Raw genomic sequence first — 19,552 nt, forward strand, 5'->3', positions numbered from 1 at the left:
GGTCGGCCCATTCGCATGAGACGTTAGTATTTGATTAGCAGCCTCAGGGTGAGAGTAGTGCAGGAGCGGTTGTTGTCACTCACGTAAGTGAATATATATATATATATATATATATATATATATATATATATATATATATATATATATATATATATATACACACACACACACACGACGCGCGCGGGGGGGGATAGTGTCCCGCTTTTAGCTCCAGATGAATCTGGTCACCTTATCCTCCATATTGCTGTCCTAAACATTCCACCAAAGAACTCTGCAAAACCTTTTTTTTTTTTTTTTTTTTTTTTTCGATATATATGAACTATTTAACATCAACTTACACAATGTATCTTTGTACTGTTTCCGTCTTTTTTGGTATGGCGTACATTTCATTATACAATACATTTCCTGCACTGAATTACTCTAAAAACCTATAATGGAACTCTTTTCTTCTATAATCAGCAGTGCGTCAGTTGCAAATAGAAGGGCAGTTTCCATCTCAGTTCCTTCCAGTGGTGCCACTCTTGGGTTTTTTAACCTAGGTCTGGTTTTTTTCACTGTGACCTGGGTTTATGGGCGTTTTTTGAATAAAAGACCATAAATCTAGTTTTTCTTTTATGTTCAAATAATTTAGTATGCACTTTTGCTAGTAGAAGCGTTAGTAGTATTTTGAAATATACAGTGAAGACACGGAGACCACTGGAGTGAACGGACCTGTACCAGACACGTCCACCAGTAACACGGCGTACCAGCGCCGAAGTACCGCATTTACTGATTTCACTCAGTCGTCTCTAAGCTGTCCTTGTGGTTGCATTCGAGCTCATTTCGTGTACTCATAGCTTCCCCCCCCCCCCAGCTGTAACTGAACTAAAAGGAGTGCCGTGAACCCATGGGATGTAATGCTGTCCGTACTCCACCCCGTAAAAAGGCAAAAATGTGGTATAAGCAAGCTTTTGTAGCTACAAGAAGCAGAATTTAAATCATGGTTGCAAGCTGATCCTTCTGATAAATTCAGTGCAGTGTGCAGTGTGTGTGACACAACAACAAAAAACTGCAATAAATCACGCTTTCTGAGTCACAAAGTTCAGCAAAGCACGAAAAAAACACTGCTGCCAAGAAAAACGTGACTGTGCTTGAGAATTTTATTGTAAAAAAAAGACAGAACCTGATATGAAAGAAAAAGTGCACCGCGCCGAGTTGCTGCTTATGGGTTTTATGGCAGAACATAGCATGCCATTCTCGTTAAAAATTATAAGATTTACTGTACTGTTTCTTTTTTCGCGGAATTTGGGTGCTTTTAGGCATCCCATCTGGGGTTTTCCATACTTAGTGAGTGGCAACATTGGTTCCTTCACATCTTAACAATTCTGCAGATAAGCACCCATGTTTTTTATGTTCTCCTAATGCTTATTGAACACCCATTGACAAAACACATGCCTGGTTGATTCCAAAGGCAGAGCCTCTAGTTCAGGGGTTCTTAACCTGGGGTCCATGGACCCCCAAGGGGTCCATAAATGGGATACAGGGGGTTCGTGAAGGGGGTAGGGTTTTTTTTTTTTCAAGAATACTCCCCAAGTATCCCTGCTTGTCGAAAAAGGCGACTAAAAGGGTTGGCGGAGGGTGCGGAGGGTTAGTGCCCCTCCCCGGAAAACAATTAACTAAAAAAAAAAAACAATAAGCCTCGGACAAGGACTGACCAAACGATGACGAGCAAGGACCGGACAAAGGACATGGTTATCGGAACGTGGAATGTAAGGGAAGCGAATGATGAGGTGAAAGAGATGAGAGATTGTCCAGGTGCTTGAGGGTGCGAAAGTGGATGTATGTGGAATAACTGAAACAAATGGAGAGGAGAAAGTGTGAGAGAATGGGAGTAAGGATGGGGTATATGTGCAGGAGTAGGTGAGAATGAGAGGGCTAAGGAAGGAGTATGTATAGTTGTGAGTAAAAGATGGAAGAAGAGCATAAGACAGTATGGATCAGTTGGGTCAAGGATTGTGTGGGTAAGATTGAAAGTTGGAATACAAATGTGGGCGATTGTGTGTGCGTATGCGCCAACGCAAGATCGTGCTAGAAGATTGAGAGAAGAGTTCTGGACAAATGTAGAAGTGTGTATGGAAAAGTTTGGAAGGAATAAGAGAGTGTTTTTGATCGGTGATATGAATGGTAAAGTTGGGAATGTGAAGGTGGATAGAATAGTTGGTGAGTGGGGTGTGCGTGCTGAGATAGATGAGAATGGGAGTGCGTTAGTGGACATTTGTGCTGGGAGGGGGTTGGTGATAGCCAATACTCTCTTCAGGCATAAAATGATCCACAGGTATACATGGCGAGTGATGAGAAGGGTGGGTGGTGAACTGAATGAAAGGAAGGCAATGATTAATTATGTGTGTGTGGATGAAAGGATGCGAAGATGTGTAATGGATGCAAGAGCTTATAGAGGTTGGGGGAGTGGACTTTCTGACCACTACTTGGTGGTGGCCAGAATTAGGATTCAAGTAAGATGGAGGAATAGAAGAAGGGAAAGACGAGAGGAAGGAGTAGTTGCAAGGAGAGTGGAAAGGTTACAAGAGGATGAGAAAAAGGCAGAGTATAAGAGAGAAGTGGAGGAACGATTGGGCAAATATGAATTGAAGCAGATGGGAGACGTGGAAGGTGTGTGTAGGATATTTACAGAAGAAATATGTGCAGCATGTGATGTGGTGTGTGGAATGAAGAGAAGACGGAGGGGGGTGCAAGGAACAGCGTGGTGGACTGAAGAGGTGAGACGCTGTGGCACAAAAGAGGAAAGCATACAATGAATGGATGAGAAATAGGGGCGTGGAAGAAGTTCAGAGGCGGAAGAGAGAGTTATGTGTAGAAAGAAAGAGAGAGGTGAAAAGATTAGTAAGAGAGAGTAAGAAGAGAGTGGAAGAGGAATTTGGAAGGAATTTGAGTGTAAAGTGGAGGGACTGTAAGAAAATGTTCTGGAAAGAGGTGAAAAGAGTAAGATAGGGTGGAAGTGAAGTTAGCAGGGGAGTAAAAGATAAAAATGGTGGATTACTAGTGGAGAAGGGAGAAAAAGTGAGCTGATGGAGAGAACAGTTTAAGGAATTGTTGAACATAGAGGATGGAAGTAATGCAAGTATAAGTGGCTGGGGAATGGCAGGGAGAAGGAGGGAGGTGAGAAGACAGGAAGAAATCAGTAGGATAGAAGTTGTGGAAGCAATGAAGAAAGTTAAATTGGGGAAAGCCCCAGGAATTGATGGAGTGTGTGGTGAAATGCTGAAGCATGGGGGAGAGATAGTAGTAGAATGGATGTGGAAGATGTGCAGATTGGACTGGGAGGAAGGTAAAGTCCCGGAGGATTGGAAGTCAGGTATAATTATTCCCTTGTACAAAGGAAAAAGGGAAAAAGAAGTGTGTGGTAATCATAGGGGCATTTGTCTTCTTAGTATAATAGGAAAAGTGTATGGTAGGATACTTATTGACAGAGTTAAAGAAAGAACAGAGAAATTAGTTGGAGAAGAACAGGGAGGCTTTAGGAAGGGAAGAGGTTGTGTAGATCAGATATTCATTCTTAGATCTTTAGTGGAAAAGTTTCTAGAGAAGGGAAAGAAGTTGTATGCGGCTTTCATGGATTTGGAGAAAGCATATGACAGGGTGGATAGACAAGGATTGTGGAAAGTGTTAAGAATATATGGAGTAGATGGGAAGTTGTTGAATGCTGTGAAGAGTATGTACGATGGTGCGAAGGCTGCAGTGCGTGTGGATGGTGAACTAAGTGAATTTTTCTCTTTGAAAGTTGGGTTGAAACAGGGATGTGTCATGTCTCCATGGTTGTTCAATCTGTACATGGATGGGGTAATAAAAGAGGTACAAGGTAGGGTAGTGGATGTTGGAGTGGCCCTGGTGAGAGAGGATAGTGTTTGGAAACTCCCTGTACTGTTGTTTGCAGATGATACTGTGTTGTTGAGTAAAGATGAAGGGGAGCTGCAAGGCTTGGTGGATGAGTTTGGGAGAGTGTGTAAGAAACGGAATCTAAAGGTGAATGTAGGGAAGAGTAAAGTGGTGGTCTTTGAGAGAGGCGAAGTCAGTGAATGTACAGCGAGGTTGGATGGTGAGGAATTGGAAAATGTGAGTACGTTTAAGTACTTGGGTAGTGTGATGAGTAACGATGGAAGTTTGGAGGGTGAAATGCTTGAAAGGGTACAGCAGGAAGAAAGGTTGCTCGTTCTTTGAAAGCAGTGATAAGAAACAGGGAAGTGAGCATGGAAGTGAAAAAGTTACTACATGACAGTATTGTGATACCAACTCTAACGTATGGAAGTGAAGCTTGGACGTTGTTGGAAGGACACAAGTCAAGAATGAGAGCAGTGGAAATGAGTTATTTAAGAGGAGCCTGTGGAGTCACATGGAGAGACAGGCTGACGAATGAGGATATAAAGGAGCGTTGCGGTGTGGATGTGGATGTGATAGGAAGCGTTATGAGGAACACACTGAGGTGGTTTGGCCATGTGGAGAGGATGGAGGGTGAGAGACTGACGAAGAGAGTGTATGTGAGTGAGGTGGAGGGGGGAAGAGGGAGGGGGAGGCCGAGGATGAGATGGAGGGATGGGGTGGAGAAGTATATGAGAGAAGGGGGGTGTGAGTTGGGAGCAGGGCAGTGAAATGGCGGGGGACAGGGCGACTTGGAGGCGATTTGTTTGTGGCCACCCCAAAGGGGATTGAGACGTCTGGCAATAGATAGATAGATAGCGTGATGCCGTTTGGCATCATTAACTAAAAAAAAATGATCGAAATTCTGGTGTTTGTTGACACAAGCCTACCCTCGTCTGGAAAAGAGAGCTATGGGTGCTCTGATTCCGTTTGCAACTACATACCTTTGTGAGTCAGGGATTTCAGCGCTTGTTTATATTAAAATAAAAAGTCGAAATCAACTGGATGTCAACGATGACATGCGTGTTGCCTTGTCAAAGCCCACTCCATATTTTCATCTTATTCAAGTCAAACAGCAACAACAACTCTCTCAATGAAATGAACTTTTGAGCAGACTTAAAGTTTTGTTTTGTTTAATTTGCTCAAGTTTGATGTATTTCATTTTTTCGAGTGGCCATTAGTTTTTGCATGAAAAAGAGAGAGAAACATAATTCTTTGTAAAGACTATTTTATACTTTGTGATACACTGCGTGAGGAAGTTTTCGATAAAGTAATGTATATTCATTGCATGCAAAATGCTGCGTTTGTGCTTATGTGCATTTTTGTAGGAAGGGGGTTCTTAGCGTTCACCAAATTCTCGAAGGGGTCCGTGACTCAAAAAAGGTTAAGAACCACTGCTCTAGCTCAATGCAGCATTGAAAAAAATAGCCTCAGCTTCATCATACATATTGCCTGACTTTCAGCAATCAAATTTCTACACAGCAAATTTTCTTTAGCTTCCACAAGATTTGCCCTCTACTGATTGAGTGTTACAATCAACCTTCTACTCATTTCCAAACAATTATAGTCAGATGTTTTACTGCAAATGTCTGATCAACATACACCGTTGTCCTTAAACCTAAGCAAATGTTTAAACACAAAGTTATGATTGCTTTCACCATCTCAGTCAGCAAAGTTCTACGTAATCTAAGTTTCCTTGGACACTTAGTAACCAAATTCTGTTTCGGTATTTAGATTTTCTGCTCTCAAAATTTTCTTTATGTATGGGTACCCATCCATTATACTCCTCAGGCACTCATTCATTTCAACCGGCTCATGAACATTGAATCAATTCTAGCTGATATGTTGGTGGCTTGAAGGAGACCTAGCAGATTAGAATGATGTGCCAAATTTACTCTGTTGATTATAGATTTTATTGATTGTAATGTATTATTTATTATAATGCATTATTAAGTTAGGGTCAACACGACGTATTTCAAATAATTCCTGCTTCTGACAGTTATGTTTCTTTAGTGCTGTCCCCCATGTCAAACTACTGGCCTCGCCTGGCGATCACCAGTTTATTATAGCCTATTTCACGTGAGAAAAGAAATTGCCGTTCGGCAACCCTCTTCCAAAATGTCCGATTTCTTGCATTCTTGCTGCGAATAGCTAAATAATATTCAGTGATGTTAAGAAAGCTCTAAAATATCAAACTTACAGTAAGCATGGGTGAAGCGTATTACATCATTACTTACAGTTTGCGAGGCTGTAGGGAGCATAGGCCTACTATAGGTGTGGTCATGTGCGAGCATCATTGAGTCAGGTTGACTCGCATTTTCCGCTGTAATCGGTAATCTCAGTAACTCCGTAGCACCAACATAATCATTATCATCTATGTCATCGTTTCATTCTCAGTAATTATTAAAAAATGCTATAAAAGGTCTTATCTACCTTCTCTTAATGTATTACGCAATAACATGATACTGGGAGACGTTTGTGTCATTATTTAGTAAGTCAGGATGTTCGGCACTACTTTATTACGCGTATGACAGCTGTCAGGCGCCCCATGTTATTTAAATGTGTATGCTTAGCTTTTATTTCATCAGCTGACTGCTAACACGTTACAATTATGTTTGTGTTTTAAAATAGCTAAATATATTTCATTCTATTGTTTTTCAGTTAAGGCTGCAGTGTTTAACATCACTGTATATTATTTAGCTACTCATAACAAGACTGCACGAAATCGGACAGTTTAGAAGAGGGTTGCCGAACAGCAATATCTTTTCTCTCCTGAAACAGGCTATAGCGTATGTGTGCAGTGTAGAGAGGTATTGGGCAGTTCCAATCGATGTTGTGCTGTCGGGCGAATTTTTTCATCCATTGTACAGTCTCCAGCAAAAGTCGTGCGACCGGCTCGACGAGCTGGTTGGTGTATGTGGCACCGCCGCACCCCTAGTTTCAGCTTCTCCCCCCTCCCCTCCCTCGTTCCCATTCATTCGTCTACCCTCCACCCTCCCCACATCCAAGGGCCTACTCGTATTCTCAACCACTCTTCCATCATCCATTTGTCATGGGAAATAATGGTTTTGTTATGAAAACGAATAATAACACATTACACAGCATTTTACTCCATAGTATAGTTATTTATACACCACGATCTGAATGTAGGGTAATATAAAATAGTAATATATTCGTATGACAGTGAGGTCTGTAATCATACAATTTATCATTTTGACCACTGTATCCAGTCAGCGTGTAACATTAAACAGTCGGAAGCTATAAGTAGATGTTTGTAGTGGTCGGTGGGGGGGGGGGGGAGGCTGGCCGTCACACGTTGTGGTGGGGGCATGAGGATAGGGAGATGGGCCCGGGGTCGACGGCTCTTCCCGGGGTGGATAGTGTGTGTGTGTGTGTGTGTGTGTGTGTTTTCCACCAATACTCACAAACACGTCTTTATTATCACCATGAAGTGTGCATTACAATATTGTCCACTGCGCCATATAATAGTGATATTTGTAGTGTAACGATATGGCAAATAAGCATTTAATGATCAGTACACAGTAAGACCTTATTTTCTAAATGTTATTGAATCACATACGCAGTGCAATAGCGGGTTATAATACATTAGTTTGAACGTAGAACTCTGCAGGGTAAGTCAGGCTAGAATATCAGATCTATAGTACAACATTCAGTATTGTCACTGTACCACATGTTATTGTAGGGCTACTGGAACAGGGCGATAGCAAAGGTGGTGGGTGGTCCTATTTGGTGTGACAGAGTTACCTTATCACTCCCTCAGTTACCCACAACATTCCAGTATCATATAAATCCAATGTCTGACCCATTCATATCGTTTTAAACTGTGTTCTAAAATACCGGTAGTCAGTTATTCTTCCTTATTAAATGTCTGTGTAACCAAAACCGTTTGCTCATTTTAACATCCTTCCCTCTCTGAGGCAGCTGACGTTTCGGCTGACGATACTTAATAGGAAAAACCATGGCCACACAGAAATAGAGGAAAGTAGTAACAGACATGGGACACAAGTTGACGAGCAAATAATAATCATAAGGTTAACCTGACCGCCACGTCTATTACGTTGCTATAAGTAACACTGACCAGTGTGAACTGTAACTCGTCAAACCTTTTTTGAAAACGTTCTCGCTGAAAACGAATAAACTGAATTATCTGTTGTATGGCACGATAATGTTGATTAGCGTAAGCTGCAATCGATACAAGTTTGGTTACTATGCAGATCATCCATTTGGCCAGTTTAGTTTTTGGTTACCTTTTTCGAAATATGTCGTGTTATAATCGTGTGAATCGCAAATTACACCCTATTGCAGTTATAACTATATAAGGCAAGTTTATATTCCTGATATTGTTATCAGTTGGTGGTTGGTCTCTTGCTGGAGTGAGTGGCGATAAGTGGCTGAGGCAAGGGGTGGAGGGAGTTGGTTGTACGCAGCGCTGGATTAACCATGGTGTGGCCAGGTTGGCAATGCAGACGGTTGGACTGCAAAATATAGATTTCTTTTTTCCGTTATTTTCAGTGAAATGTTGGCATGACCTATAATGGCTTTTTGTGATGGCCTGATGGGTGATGACACTTATTTGGACTCCCAGAGTGTATTTATTCCACTCTGGAAGTCTGGATGGCCTGTGACAGGCCGTGGCCTGGTAGGCAGTTGCCCATTTTGCCTATACCTGGTAATCCGGCCCTGGTTGTATGGTGTGCGCGGGGTCAGCACACTACGCGGCTCACTCTCCTGTTGGCTGTACTGTGTATGAAATTGACCTTGATACTTATAATACTGTCAGCAGCAATGAATGGCGTCTAAAAATTAACTGACCTTCGGTAATGCCAGCAGCTACGTCATGGCCTCGGCTTGATGAGCATAGTTTGCTTAACCACCAGACAAGCTGTCACTCAGTCCCTGTTGCCCAACGTTATCCGGTACCATGTATTAAGACATCAATAACCAAGATAATACTGATCCTGTGTTTTACTTATCAGCAACACTGCTATAATCACGCATGGGGTATTAGTAGTAACTAATGGTAATGACCTCTACTAGAGTTTGTAAAGTAACAGTGATTACGTCGAGTAAGGGAAGGAGCACACCACTGACCACTACAAACATAAAGCTTCCGACTGTTTAATGTTACGCACTGACTGGATACAGTGGTCAAAATGATATATTGTATGATTACAGACCTTACTGTCATACGAGTATATTACAATTTTATATTACCCTACGTTCAGATCGTGGTGTATAAATAATCATACTATGGATTAAAGCACTGTGTAATGTGTTTTTATTCGTTATCATAACAAAACCATTATTTCCCATGACAAATGGATGATGGAAGAGTGGTTGAGACAATACGAGTAGGCCCTTGGATGTGGGGAGGGTTGAGGGTAGACGAATGAATGGGAACGAGGGAGGGGCTGAAACTGGGGGTGCGGCGGTGCCACATATACCAACCTGCTCGTCGAGCCGGTCGCACGACTTTTGCTGGAGCCTGTACTGTATATATGCCAGTGTTTTGAATGTGTGTTTAAGTTCCAGGGTAAACAGTTAACATAGAACAGTTGTCTCGTCCGGTTCTCTTATACATATTTATGTTTGTTGTATTTATACGCCTCGCCTGACATTCCGAAGATAATGAGTGCAGTTGTGTAGTGAAGAGACGCATTACACATTTGCAGTCGATCGTGTTCTGTTGGATGAGGCATTTTATCAATGAGTTTAAGTATTTGATGTTTAGTTAGGTTTAGCTATTTGTCTCGTTAGGTCTTAGTGTAGGTTATTGATCGATTTGTTTGGTTTATAGATGTTAGGGTCTTAGAATAGGTTTATTCAGTGTTGCTGAACACATTTTTGTAGCCAGTTATGTCTTTCTTTCTCTCTCTCTCTCTCTCTCTCTCTCTCTCCCTCATGTTCAGATTTATATATATATATATATATCTATATATATATATATATATATATATATATATATATATATATATATATATATATATATAGATATATATATATATAGATATATATATATATATATATATATTTATTTGTAAAATAATAACTGTTGCTCAGAGTGGAAAAAATACAATATGTGAAAAAAGAAAAATGAATTACAAAAAATATAAAAAAATGACAATGGTTTGGCCCTAGGCCTTTGGTCGATAGGAATATATATATATATATATATATATATATATATATATATATATATATATATATATATATATGTGTGTGTGTGTGTGTGTGTGTGTGTGTGGGATAGGTGGGGGCGCTCACCACTCACTCGATGTAGTGCTGCTCTCGGATGTCTATCCTTTCCTCTCCTCCATCCTTCTTTCCTTTCATCCTCTTCTGTCTGTCTTGCCCGCATTCTTTCCTTGTCCTTCTGCCTACGGGTGACTTTACACTCCCTCTTCTTTCTTTCCTTCATTCTTTCCTCTTCCTTCTGCCTGTGGGTGACTCTACACTGAGTGACAAGTCAAATGGTTTCCTGTACACTAGGAAAACATTTACTACGCTGGGTGGCAACCATATAACCAAATTTTGACGCCTGGTGGTTTGGTGGGTAATTACAGCTCTTCAGTCGGATTGAGCCGGTGCAGGTTTATATCCAACGGGTGGTTGGGATTTATTGCTCACGTAATGCCACTCAGGGATGAGTGAGGCTGGTCACTTTCATCTTAAATGTCAGGACCAACTTGCCTAGCCCCGGGCTCCTGCGCCTCTCATGGGGCAACGTAGGATTGGATGATGGCTATATATATATATATATATATATATATATATATATATATATATATATATATATATATATATATGGAGCCTCTGTGGTACAGTGGCAAAGTGTGCGTTTTCGTACACTGAAGAACGTGGGTTCGCGCCCCGCCAGGGTAATAAACATTGGAAGCGTTCTTCAGGCCACATACTGCTTTGACGGACACAAGGGGTGCTGTGGTTGAACCAGTGTTACATACTATAAAGAATGCTTGCACCCAGTCGGCTTGCCCGGGTCGATTACACTTGGTTCACAGACTACACACACATCCAAAGCCACTCCAACACTACAATTACACTTACAAGCACTTCTCACCTAACATACAATCTCTACCAGACAGCCTAAGCCACTTGGTAGAGATACATTGGCTGTATCGTCCCCACTTCGGTTGGGATAGGCCGGTCCTGCAGTGGACACTCAAACGGCTGATGAGAGATGAGAGATATATATATATAACTAGAAAGAGAGAGAGAGATCCTCTTTAAAACTTCCCTTCTTTCCTCAACATTCCTCCACTAAACATCTCCTGTCCCAGTGTGTGTGTGTTCACTATATTGCCTATCCAATCACCCTTATCCTTCCACAGCTTTAACCTTCCCCAATTTGATATCACAGCATCCCTGTCGGTCCCTGACTCAATGGGTAGGAAAGTCATGGAATATTTACCTCTCAAGACGATTCGGCATAACGGCGTACATGATGCTCGCCATGAACGACTTGCGAGCAATGACCAGATCCGTCACCTGGAAAGTATGAGATAAATGGGAAGAAACTGCAGATGTGTAGTTCACTGTGTTTTCTCTTATAATAACAATAAAACTGCATAGCAGTTTTTTTTTTTTGTCATTGTGTGTGTGTGTGTGTGTGTGTGTGTGTGTGTGTGTGTGTGTGTGTGTGTGTGTGTGTGTGTGTGTGTGTGTGTGTGTGTGTGTGCGTTTTCCAGGGAGAGTTGTCTACTTATCTCATCGTCATATAAAAATGTATAAGGTTATGCTGCACAAGTGGTTAGGAATGAAAAGACTTAAGGATTAGCATTTATTAGTATTCCTCCTCTCCTTGTTAATACGGCAAGTGTCGATTTCTTTTTTCAGTAACTTACTCATAACAAAGATTATGTTGTGTGCCAGACTGTCATTACCAGCGTCTAGTATGACAAACGTTTGACTCCATGATATATCTCATGACCAACCTCTTCCCAGTTGCGTGCAGGAAGGACTCTGAAGGTGAAGTTGAGAGCCTGACCAATAGCTGCCAGCTGGTTATGGTCAATACCAGTGTAAGTGGTGATGTTGCCTTCCACGGTGGTCTTCCAGTACGGTTCGTAAGTCAGTACTGTCACAGGAATAGTCGCCCCGTAGAAACTGGAACAAAATAATTCGTAATAATTAAGACCCTCCTCCATGCTGAAATTCACTGTGGTGAAGGCATCAATAACAGGCTTGGACAGACGATGACTCAATAACTTCATATTCAGCCAAAGATAAGATCTCTATTGAAGGAGATTTTACTATATAGTACCGGCCACAAAAAAGACGTTATCACAGTGAAAGGGGATTTCCATACCCTGCCCTCTTTCATTAGGGACATGGAAACATTCACATATATACCGTGACAACGACACAGACATTACGTCTCTGTTAAAGTGTAGTCGAACAAGTACAGAAAAATTGTGAAGCCCCACTGCAAAGGAGACTATGAAACCCAGAGGCTCACAACAAACGCATGTAATAACATAGGTAGTTCTAAAACGATTTTTGTAACAATACAATAGCTTTGTAACCAATTGCATGTTTCCCAACACTTTGAACTGGTAGGCATCACATGCAGTTAGAAAAGCCTCTTCATCATTCCACTCCGTGGAGTGGGAGAAAAACACAATACTCAGAAAGATAAAAAAAAAAAAAAAAAAACGCAGCTTGGGTGTATAACTTCATGGACTTTTGAAGACAAGTTGAGAGGACTGAAGTTACCAAGAAGAAATCGGAATTATTATAGTACTGTAATAATGTGTAATGAAAGAAGAAATTAGACAAACAAGATTTTATATCTGTAAACAGAAGGATAAGAGGTCACAGTTGCAAATTGCATATAGAGGTGTTAAAAGACATAACTTTATACAATTTTATATATAAAAAAATACATTACTCATAGCACCAGCTGCGAGATGAAGTTGCATGTGCCAAAGCATTTATAAACGGAACGAAATCCAATTACCTTTGTCAGACACCTGAATTCCATGATGATTGGTCAGAAACAAATCGCCTCCATGTCACTGTATTCTCCACCATCTGGCTGCCATGCCTCCAGATCGCATTCTCTCATATATCTCTCCATCCTATCTCTGTCTCATCTTCCGTCTCCCTCAGCCACCTCACTCTCCTACACTGTTCAAGTCATTCTTCATTCTGTCCACAAACCCAAACCATCTCAAAGTATTTATCTTAATTCATATCAACAATTTAATTCTCAGTCACTTCCTCATTTGCCTGTCTGGTTCTCCACGTAACTCCACATGATCCTCACCATTACTTCTTCTGCACTCACTAGACTTTTAACTTCCAACATGGTTAAAGCTTCAATACTAAATGTTATGGTAAGGATCAAAATACTGTCATGCTGCGTATATTGTTGTTCCTGTTCCTTATCACCACTTTCAAGGAGCCAGCAACCCTTCTTTCCTACCGTACGCTTTCATGGACAGTACTTCATACTATCAACGTCTTTCCTTACTCATTACATTAAATACTTGAAGGCTTCACATTATCTATTACCTGACCATCTAGCCTTACTATACATTACGTGACATCATTTCTGTAAGACACCAAACTTTACTCATAACTACATTCATGTTTGGGTTTTATCTCTTATATACATTGCCAAACCCATTTACTACGTCTTGCAACTCACATTCTTCTTTATTTAGCAATAAAATGTCATCAGCAAAGAACAGTATAACCGGTTTCCAAACCTTATCATATCTCACAACAGATACTCCAACATCCAGTGTCTTATCTTGTATCATATGAAATAACAAAGTGGGTCATTACAAGCCTGATTAAAGCATGAAGAAATGTAATTGGCTAAGGTTAAATGACAAAAAAAGAAAAAAAAAGAAAAAAAAAAAGAAAGAAAAAGAAAAAGAAAAGGACACATGTCACTCTATCTATTCCATATTAAACTGTATCCAGCTAAACTGCATACAGTTTTGCTCACATTATCTCGAATAACATAAGTAACCTGGGTATATTACTTGCGGTATTTCTCCGGGAAGAGCGTAAGAGGGGTGAGATAACGGAGACCTTTAGCAGGGGTCCAGGAGGCCACTTGAACCACTTGGGCACCATCAGCGTTATATGGAAGGTGAACCGACACGGTGCACCTACATCACAAGATTACAGATTATCAGTAGTGAAAGCCAATCTGATTAACGCTTGCTCAAACAAGTACTACTGTTTTCTTACTTGACAAAACTCTTAGTTGTCAATTTAAGCCCCATTTACAGGCATGGATCTTTATTTTCTGTTGGATAACGTTTTCTCTCTAATGTCTGAAGAGGCCCGAGACAGTGTGAAACTTTACACCCCAGAAAATCAAGGCCCTTGCCTTTAAATGTTGCTCTGATCAAACATTTTATTCGGCATGCTAACCACTTCAAGACTCTGGACTCTTAGTGTAGAATGATGAATGAGTGTCTCATTAAGTGTAGATTGATGAATGAGTGTTTAATAACGCTGGGAATATATATTGCTATATGTTGTGCGAAATTAGTTATACAGTGGTTGTGAATATCCTTCTTGGTCAGCAAAAGGATACAGGACATCAGAGTACACATCTGTTAGGATAGAATGTGAAGTTAGTTTCTAAAAAATGGTATTATGAACAAAGAAATTTGGGTAATGGTTCAACTAGATATTATTCTAACAGATCAATGAAACCAGCCGTCAATTATAGAAGTATAAAAATATAACAGTCTCTTCATGATTGAGCGGGGATTGGGACGTGCTAACGGTACACGAACTAAACGAACATAAACTACCTGAAACAGTGTTGCCAACCTCTAAAATTTCTTCGCCCTACACAGACACTGAAAATGCCCTACATTTCCCTTCATCGCCCTACGGCTCAGGATGAAAATATTACTCTACAAGTTGTTCTCTCTCTCTCTCTCTCTCTCTCTCTCTCTCTCTCTCTCTCTCTCTCTCTCTCTCTCTCTCTCTCTCTATATATATATATATATATCTATATATCTCTCTCTATATATATATATATATATATACAATGGAATACAGCTATTTTGGTTTCTGTTGTTTAGTGCAGGACTAGACCTACGCTTTATCTTCCTGTAAACGTAATTTTAATATGTAAAGAGTGTGTGCATTGTGTGAACGCCTTGTCGTGGCTACCCCCATCTTGGTCAAGTCAGCTAGGTATATGTATATGTATGTAATCTTAACTGTCCTATTCCTGTTCACTTTACAGACACACCAGCAGCCCAGCAGCTGATGCGCTGTCAACTGCCAGATTCACTCATTAGTTATCATGTACCCAGTTTTTCTAGAGGATAATAGAGAATACTAAAAACTACTACCTTTTTTGAACATACTTCCTGCCTGCTTATGTAATTCATCTTTTGCAGCAAAGTAACTATAACTCATACCAAAAATTCAAAATTGCCCTACGTTTTGCTCAGTTTCTGTAAAATCGCCCTACAGCCCTGCAATCCATGAGTTGATGCTTAATCGCCCTATGGTTGGCAATACTGACCTGAAATATAATGCTGGATTGGAATCGTCATTGATGGCAATTACCGTATTTTTGTAGAAAATTATTATTTTCACTTAGCTTTCCCTAAGTCTTGCTTTTATTGGTTAAACAAGCAGAATTCTTATTCGTATCAGTTTTGTGGCTGGGATTATTGAGACAAATTTTACAGGAGGTTACTTTCAAAGCTGACAAAAGCGGAGCTGGTCCAGGGGAGATTTACTGAAGAGCACAGCAAATCTTGCAACTCCTCTACACGGGGGATACCAACGAAACCTACCAAATTTGGTCAACACCACACATAGCTCTAAAGAGGCTTCTGTAATAATAATAGAGTCGTATAATAATTTCCTGTAACGTTTGCTAGCCAACACTCTGGGTTATAAACACCATATTCCTCTGCAGATGGATAACGGTCGTCCCTTGTCAGTGCACTGCATTCCAGAGAGAGCTGGATGTATTGAAGCACGTGGTTAAGAGACAGAAGCACCTAATTCAGGTTCGGTTCTCTTCTATACTACTTTCAATCTAACTTGGCTTAAAACTGCTGTCTCACCACCTTGAGTACTGAGTTGTAACAAGAGATTAACTCTAGAGTATGGTGCTAGTTACGAAGACGTGCTATGGAAAGGATGTAGAACAGCAGCACTTTTTATTTTTATTTTATTTTTTTTACCGCTGACCTGCTTAATTTTACCTCCAAAAAGACGAAACATTAATGTTAATGAATTAGTATAATGATTTTCAAATCCTCCCTGACCTGCATGCAAAACTTTATACAACTCTTCTTCAGTAATTACAGAGCTGTTTCATTGATCATTGGGAAATTAATGCTTATTTGTCTTAACACTGTAATTAATCTATAAGTTCCCAGTACATATTAGTAATTAGCTGTGTACTTATTTAGATAAATTGTAATTGTTTGCTCATGAAGGTGGAGTTACTTAGAAAAACAAAAAATCACAAAGCATTCAAAAGGTAAATAAGACTGTCGTCGTTAACCTTGAAACAAGAGTTATTTTGAGTATTTTAAGTACTTGACACTGAAAAATTGAAAATGAGAGAGCACAGAGCGAAAATAATGGAATCATGATGGGGTTGAATGGAAGTCAAAGAAGAGTGGAATGATAATGTGGAAGTGTATTTGCAAGAGGGGTATGGACAGTTGGGAAGGAGTGGTGGAGAGTTATGATAGGCAGGACTGTGGGAGGTATTTATTAAACCACCCAATTATGAGGCTGGAATGCGTGTTTGAAACAATTGTGTTTTATTATTATTATTTTTTTGTTCGCTACTATAGTCCGGATTCTCTGTTAATCCCTTCAATTCCACTATTATATTTCGATAATCAGTGATATATTTTTTTAATGCTAGTGGTGTCTTTGTGCAGGAAAATCTGTATCTGCTTGCCAGTCAGAGCTGTTATCTAAATCTAAGATAAAAACCTAGTGGTCTGAATATCTGCCTATTAAATTCTGCTTAAAAGTACTTTATTTATTTTACGACTCCCTGTGCAAACACCAGAATTTCATAACATTACCCAGAATTCTTTATCCCGTTCGAGTTATCAATGTTCATCACCATGGAGTTCATCATGGTGAAGGTCCAGTGAGAGGTGAGTAAAATCGCGATGTCGTTCTTGGGCAGGCGAGTGACCACCAGGAGCCTCGTAGACCACACAAGAAGTCTTCCTTTGAGAGACCACTTAGCGAAGTCGGTGAGGAAAGATGGGTCGTCACTCAGCACCACCACCGTTACACACCATGACAGTTGCCTCAGCTGTGACGTAACCATGGTAAACGTTCTACTAGTCTCAGCAGTAAGGTGAGAGTCAACTGCCAGTCTTAGGAATAACATGAGAGTGAACTACCCACCCTAGTAATAATGTGAGACTGACTTACCCTCCTCATCAGTAAAGTGAGAGTGACCTGGACACAGTAAAGTCAGTGAGAAATACCATCTGAATTAGCAATGTAAGTGAAGTCTACCCATCTCAGCAGTAATGTCAGAATGACCTCCCTACCCGTCGTGCCTGGCTGACCACATGGGATATCTTTGCCAATGTCACGTTAGAGTCCTGCCCGTACGCCCTTACCTCGAACACACCCACACCCCAGGCCGCACGATATTTGTCCATCTGAAACAAAATAGGTATAAAGTAGAGATACATAATTATAAATGCTTAATATAATTTCAAAAACAAAATCTACTAACAGGTGCTGATCTTCGTTTACCTTATGAATAAAGGTGGCTGACGTTGATCCATCCGAGAGTATTACTGTGTAGCACTTGCCTTGTGATAATGGCTCTAACACAGCACCAAGCATGTCCGCAGTATGTAACAACAGGTCCCATGGATCTGGAAAATAGGCACAATTACATTATACTCATTGACCCCTAATAAAAGCTTCCTTTCCATTTGTTAATGTTGAATCTGTGTGGACAAATCTAGTCAGCTAGGTAATAAATGTGCAAGAGATAAGTTTTGATGACAATGTACCATTCGTAGCAAAAGATATGTGGCCTTTTCTTGTTTCAGTTATAATGAAATTTTAAAAAGAGTATACAACTCTGCAGTCAATACTGATCCCATTTCTTTGCCAAAAACAAGCGTCGTCAGTGCCAGTTTATTTGGTTTCATGTGACTGATTTTTCTATTTCATGGTGGTAGTCGGAGAAACAGAATTGCTGATGTTGAGAATGAAACTCATTTGTCCCTAGCAAACTGAGTGAGGAAGGAAGGTGTACTGTTACAAGGATATGTCGCATAACACAACAGTGTCATCGGTGTGGGATGCTTTGGATTCACAGGACTTAACATAAAATCAAATTGAAGATAACGTAAGAGAGGTTACAAATTTTTTGCTGCTTCCAATATTTTTGAGACAGAAGTACTTTGCCCTGGGTGTAGTACCAGCTCGGTACTGATTTTTAAAGCAGTCCTAAAATTTGGTCTGTGATAAGACAAAGCCCCTATGATATTAATAAGCTGATACCTGATCTACTTGAAGAGAAAAGAGGAACGTGGATGCAAGGGTAGGTCAGTTCAATCTTATTCATTGAGGGGAAATGAAACCAATTGTCTTTATTTTCCTATTTATCTGGGGGGAAGGGGAGCGAGGAGATAAACACTGAAAATATTATTTTAGTTTAAAAATGGCAGCAGGGGGCCTAGTTTTAATAAACTCTGGGGGTAATCACCTTGAACACTCAAAGAGGAGATATTTCTTATGAATTTTATCAAGTATTCGAATATGTATGGTCATGAATGTAGCATCAGTGACGTTTTATGAAGTTATCCACATTTACTTCTCGCCTTCTTATGGAGTCTTATAGTATTAAAAATTGTCTAAAACAGCACAAGAGTGGGGTTGGATATACACAGTTGCTGAAACCAGATGCAGTTCCATATTATTCCGTGACAAGAAGCTAGAATATCGTGCAAATATGTATTGCAGAAGGAATGGTACTACTGGATTATGAGTTAGTGCATACCTGGTTTTCATTACTCACCTGACGCTCTGTAGAAAGGGAACGCCGTAGAAGCACACGTTATGATACTCAAAGCCAACAGCAACAGGACAGGAGCATCAGCCATGGCTATCTTCCTCACAGTTTACTCCGTGCTAATAAAAATGTAGTTTGTGAGTAGAGTGTACACTTCTGGGAACATAAGGAAAAAAATGTTTGTTTATCAAAACATTAAATCTATCTATCTATCTATCTATGTGTGTGTGTGTGTGTGTGTGTGTGTGTGTGTGTGTGTGTGTGCGCGCGCGTGTGTAGGCCTACTGCGTGATGCTAAGCTGGAGTTCCCAAGGACGAACTGTCATATAACCTTTCCGTGCACGCCTCATTCTTTTATGCAATGACCTCGGGTTTTCAAGTGCTTTGTAAGACAATATAATCATTTAACCGAGAGGAATTAAACCTCCAGTTATTGTTTCAACATATAAATTATTTTCTTGCATTTCTTCATGTCGCTTTTACCTACTTTCCTATCTTTTTGTCTTCCTGCCCACCTACCTAATTACCTACCTCCCGCCCTACGGAATACCCGCCTCCCAAATTCCCAAGCGACTTCTCTACCTATTA

General features: G+C 40.3%; 1 protein-coding gene across 1 annotated transcript in view; it reads right to left on the reverse strand.

Annotated features, from left to right (window-relative positions):
• Positions 1-19,055, reverse strand: part of LOC145397138 (ionotropic receptor 93a-like) — a 32,986-nt gene extending 13,931 nt beyond the window's left edge. Inside the window, exons 1-7 of the mRNA XM_080270336.1 lie at positions 18,971-19,055; positions 17,692-17,816; positions 17,481-17,594; positions 16,998-17,236; positions 13,947-14,075; positions 11,886-12,057; positions 11,363-11,439 (exon numbers count right to left, since the gene is read on the reverse strand). Of these exons, the coding sequence (XP_080126462.1) occupies positions 11,363-11,439; positions 11,886-12,057; positions 13,947-14,075; positions 16,998-17,236; positions 17,481-17,594; positions 17,692-17,816; positions 18,971-19,055 (941 nt within the window). The remainder of the gene's footprint in view (positions 1-11,362; positions 11,440-11,885; positions 12,058-13,946; positions 14,076-16,997; positions 17,237-17,480; positions 17,595-17,691; positions 17,817-18,970) is intronic.
• Between the last annotated feature and the right edge of the window lie 497 nt (positions 19,056-19,552).

This window comes from Coenobita brevimanus, chromosome 40 (genome assembly GCF_032717465.1).
Source record: "Coenobita brevimanus isolate Jiangsu-jjx chromosome 40, ASM3271746v2, whole genome shotgun sequence".
In the NCBI taxonomy this organism is placed as follows: Eukaryota; Metazoa; Arthropoda; class Malacostraca; order Decapoda; family Coenobitidae; genus Coenobita; species Coenobita brevimanus.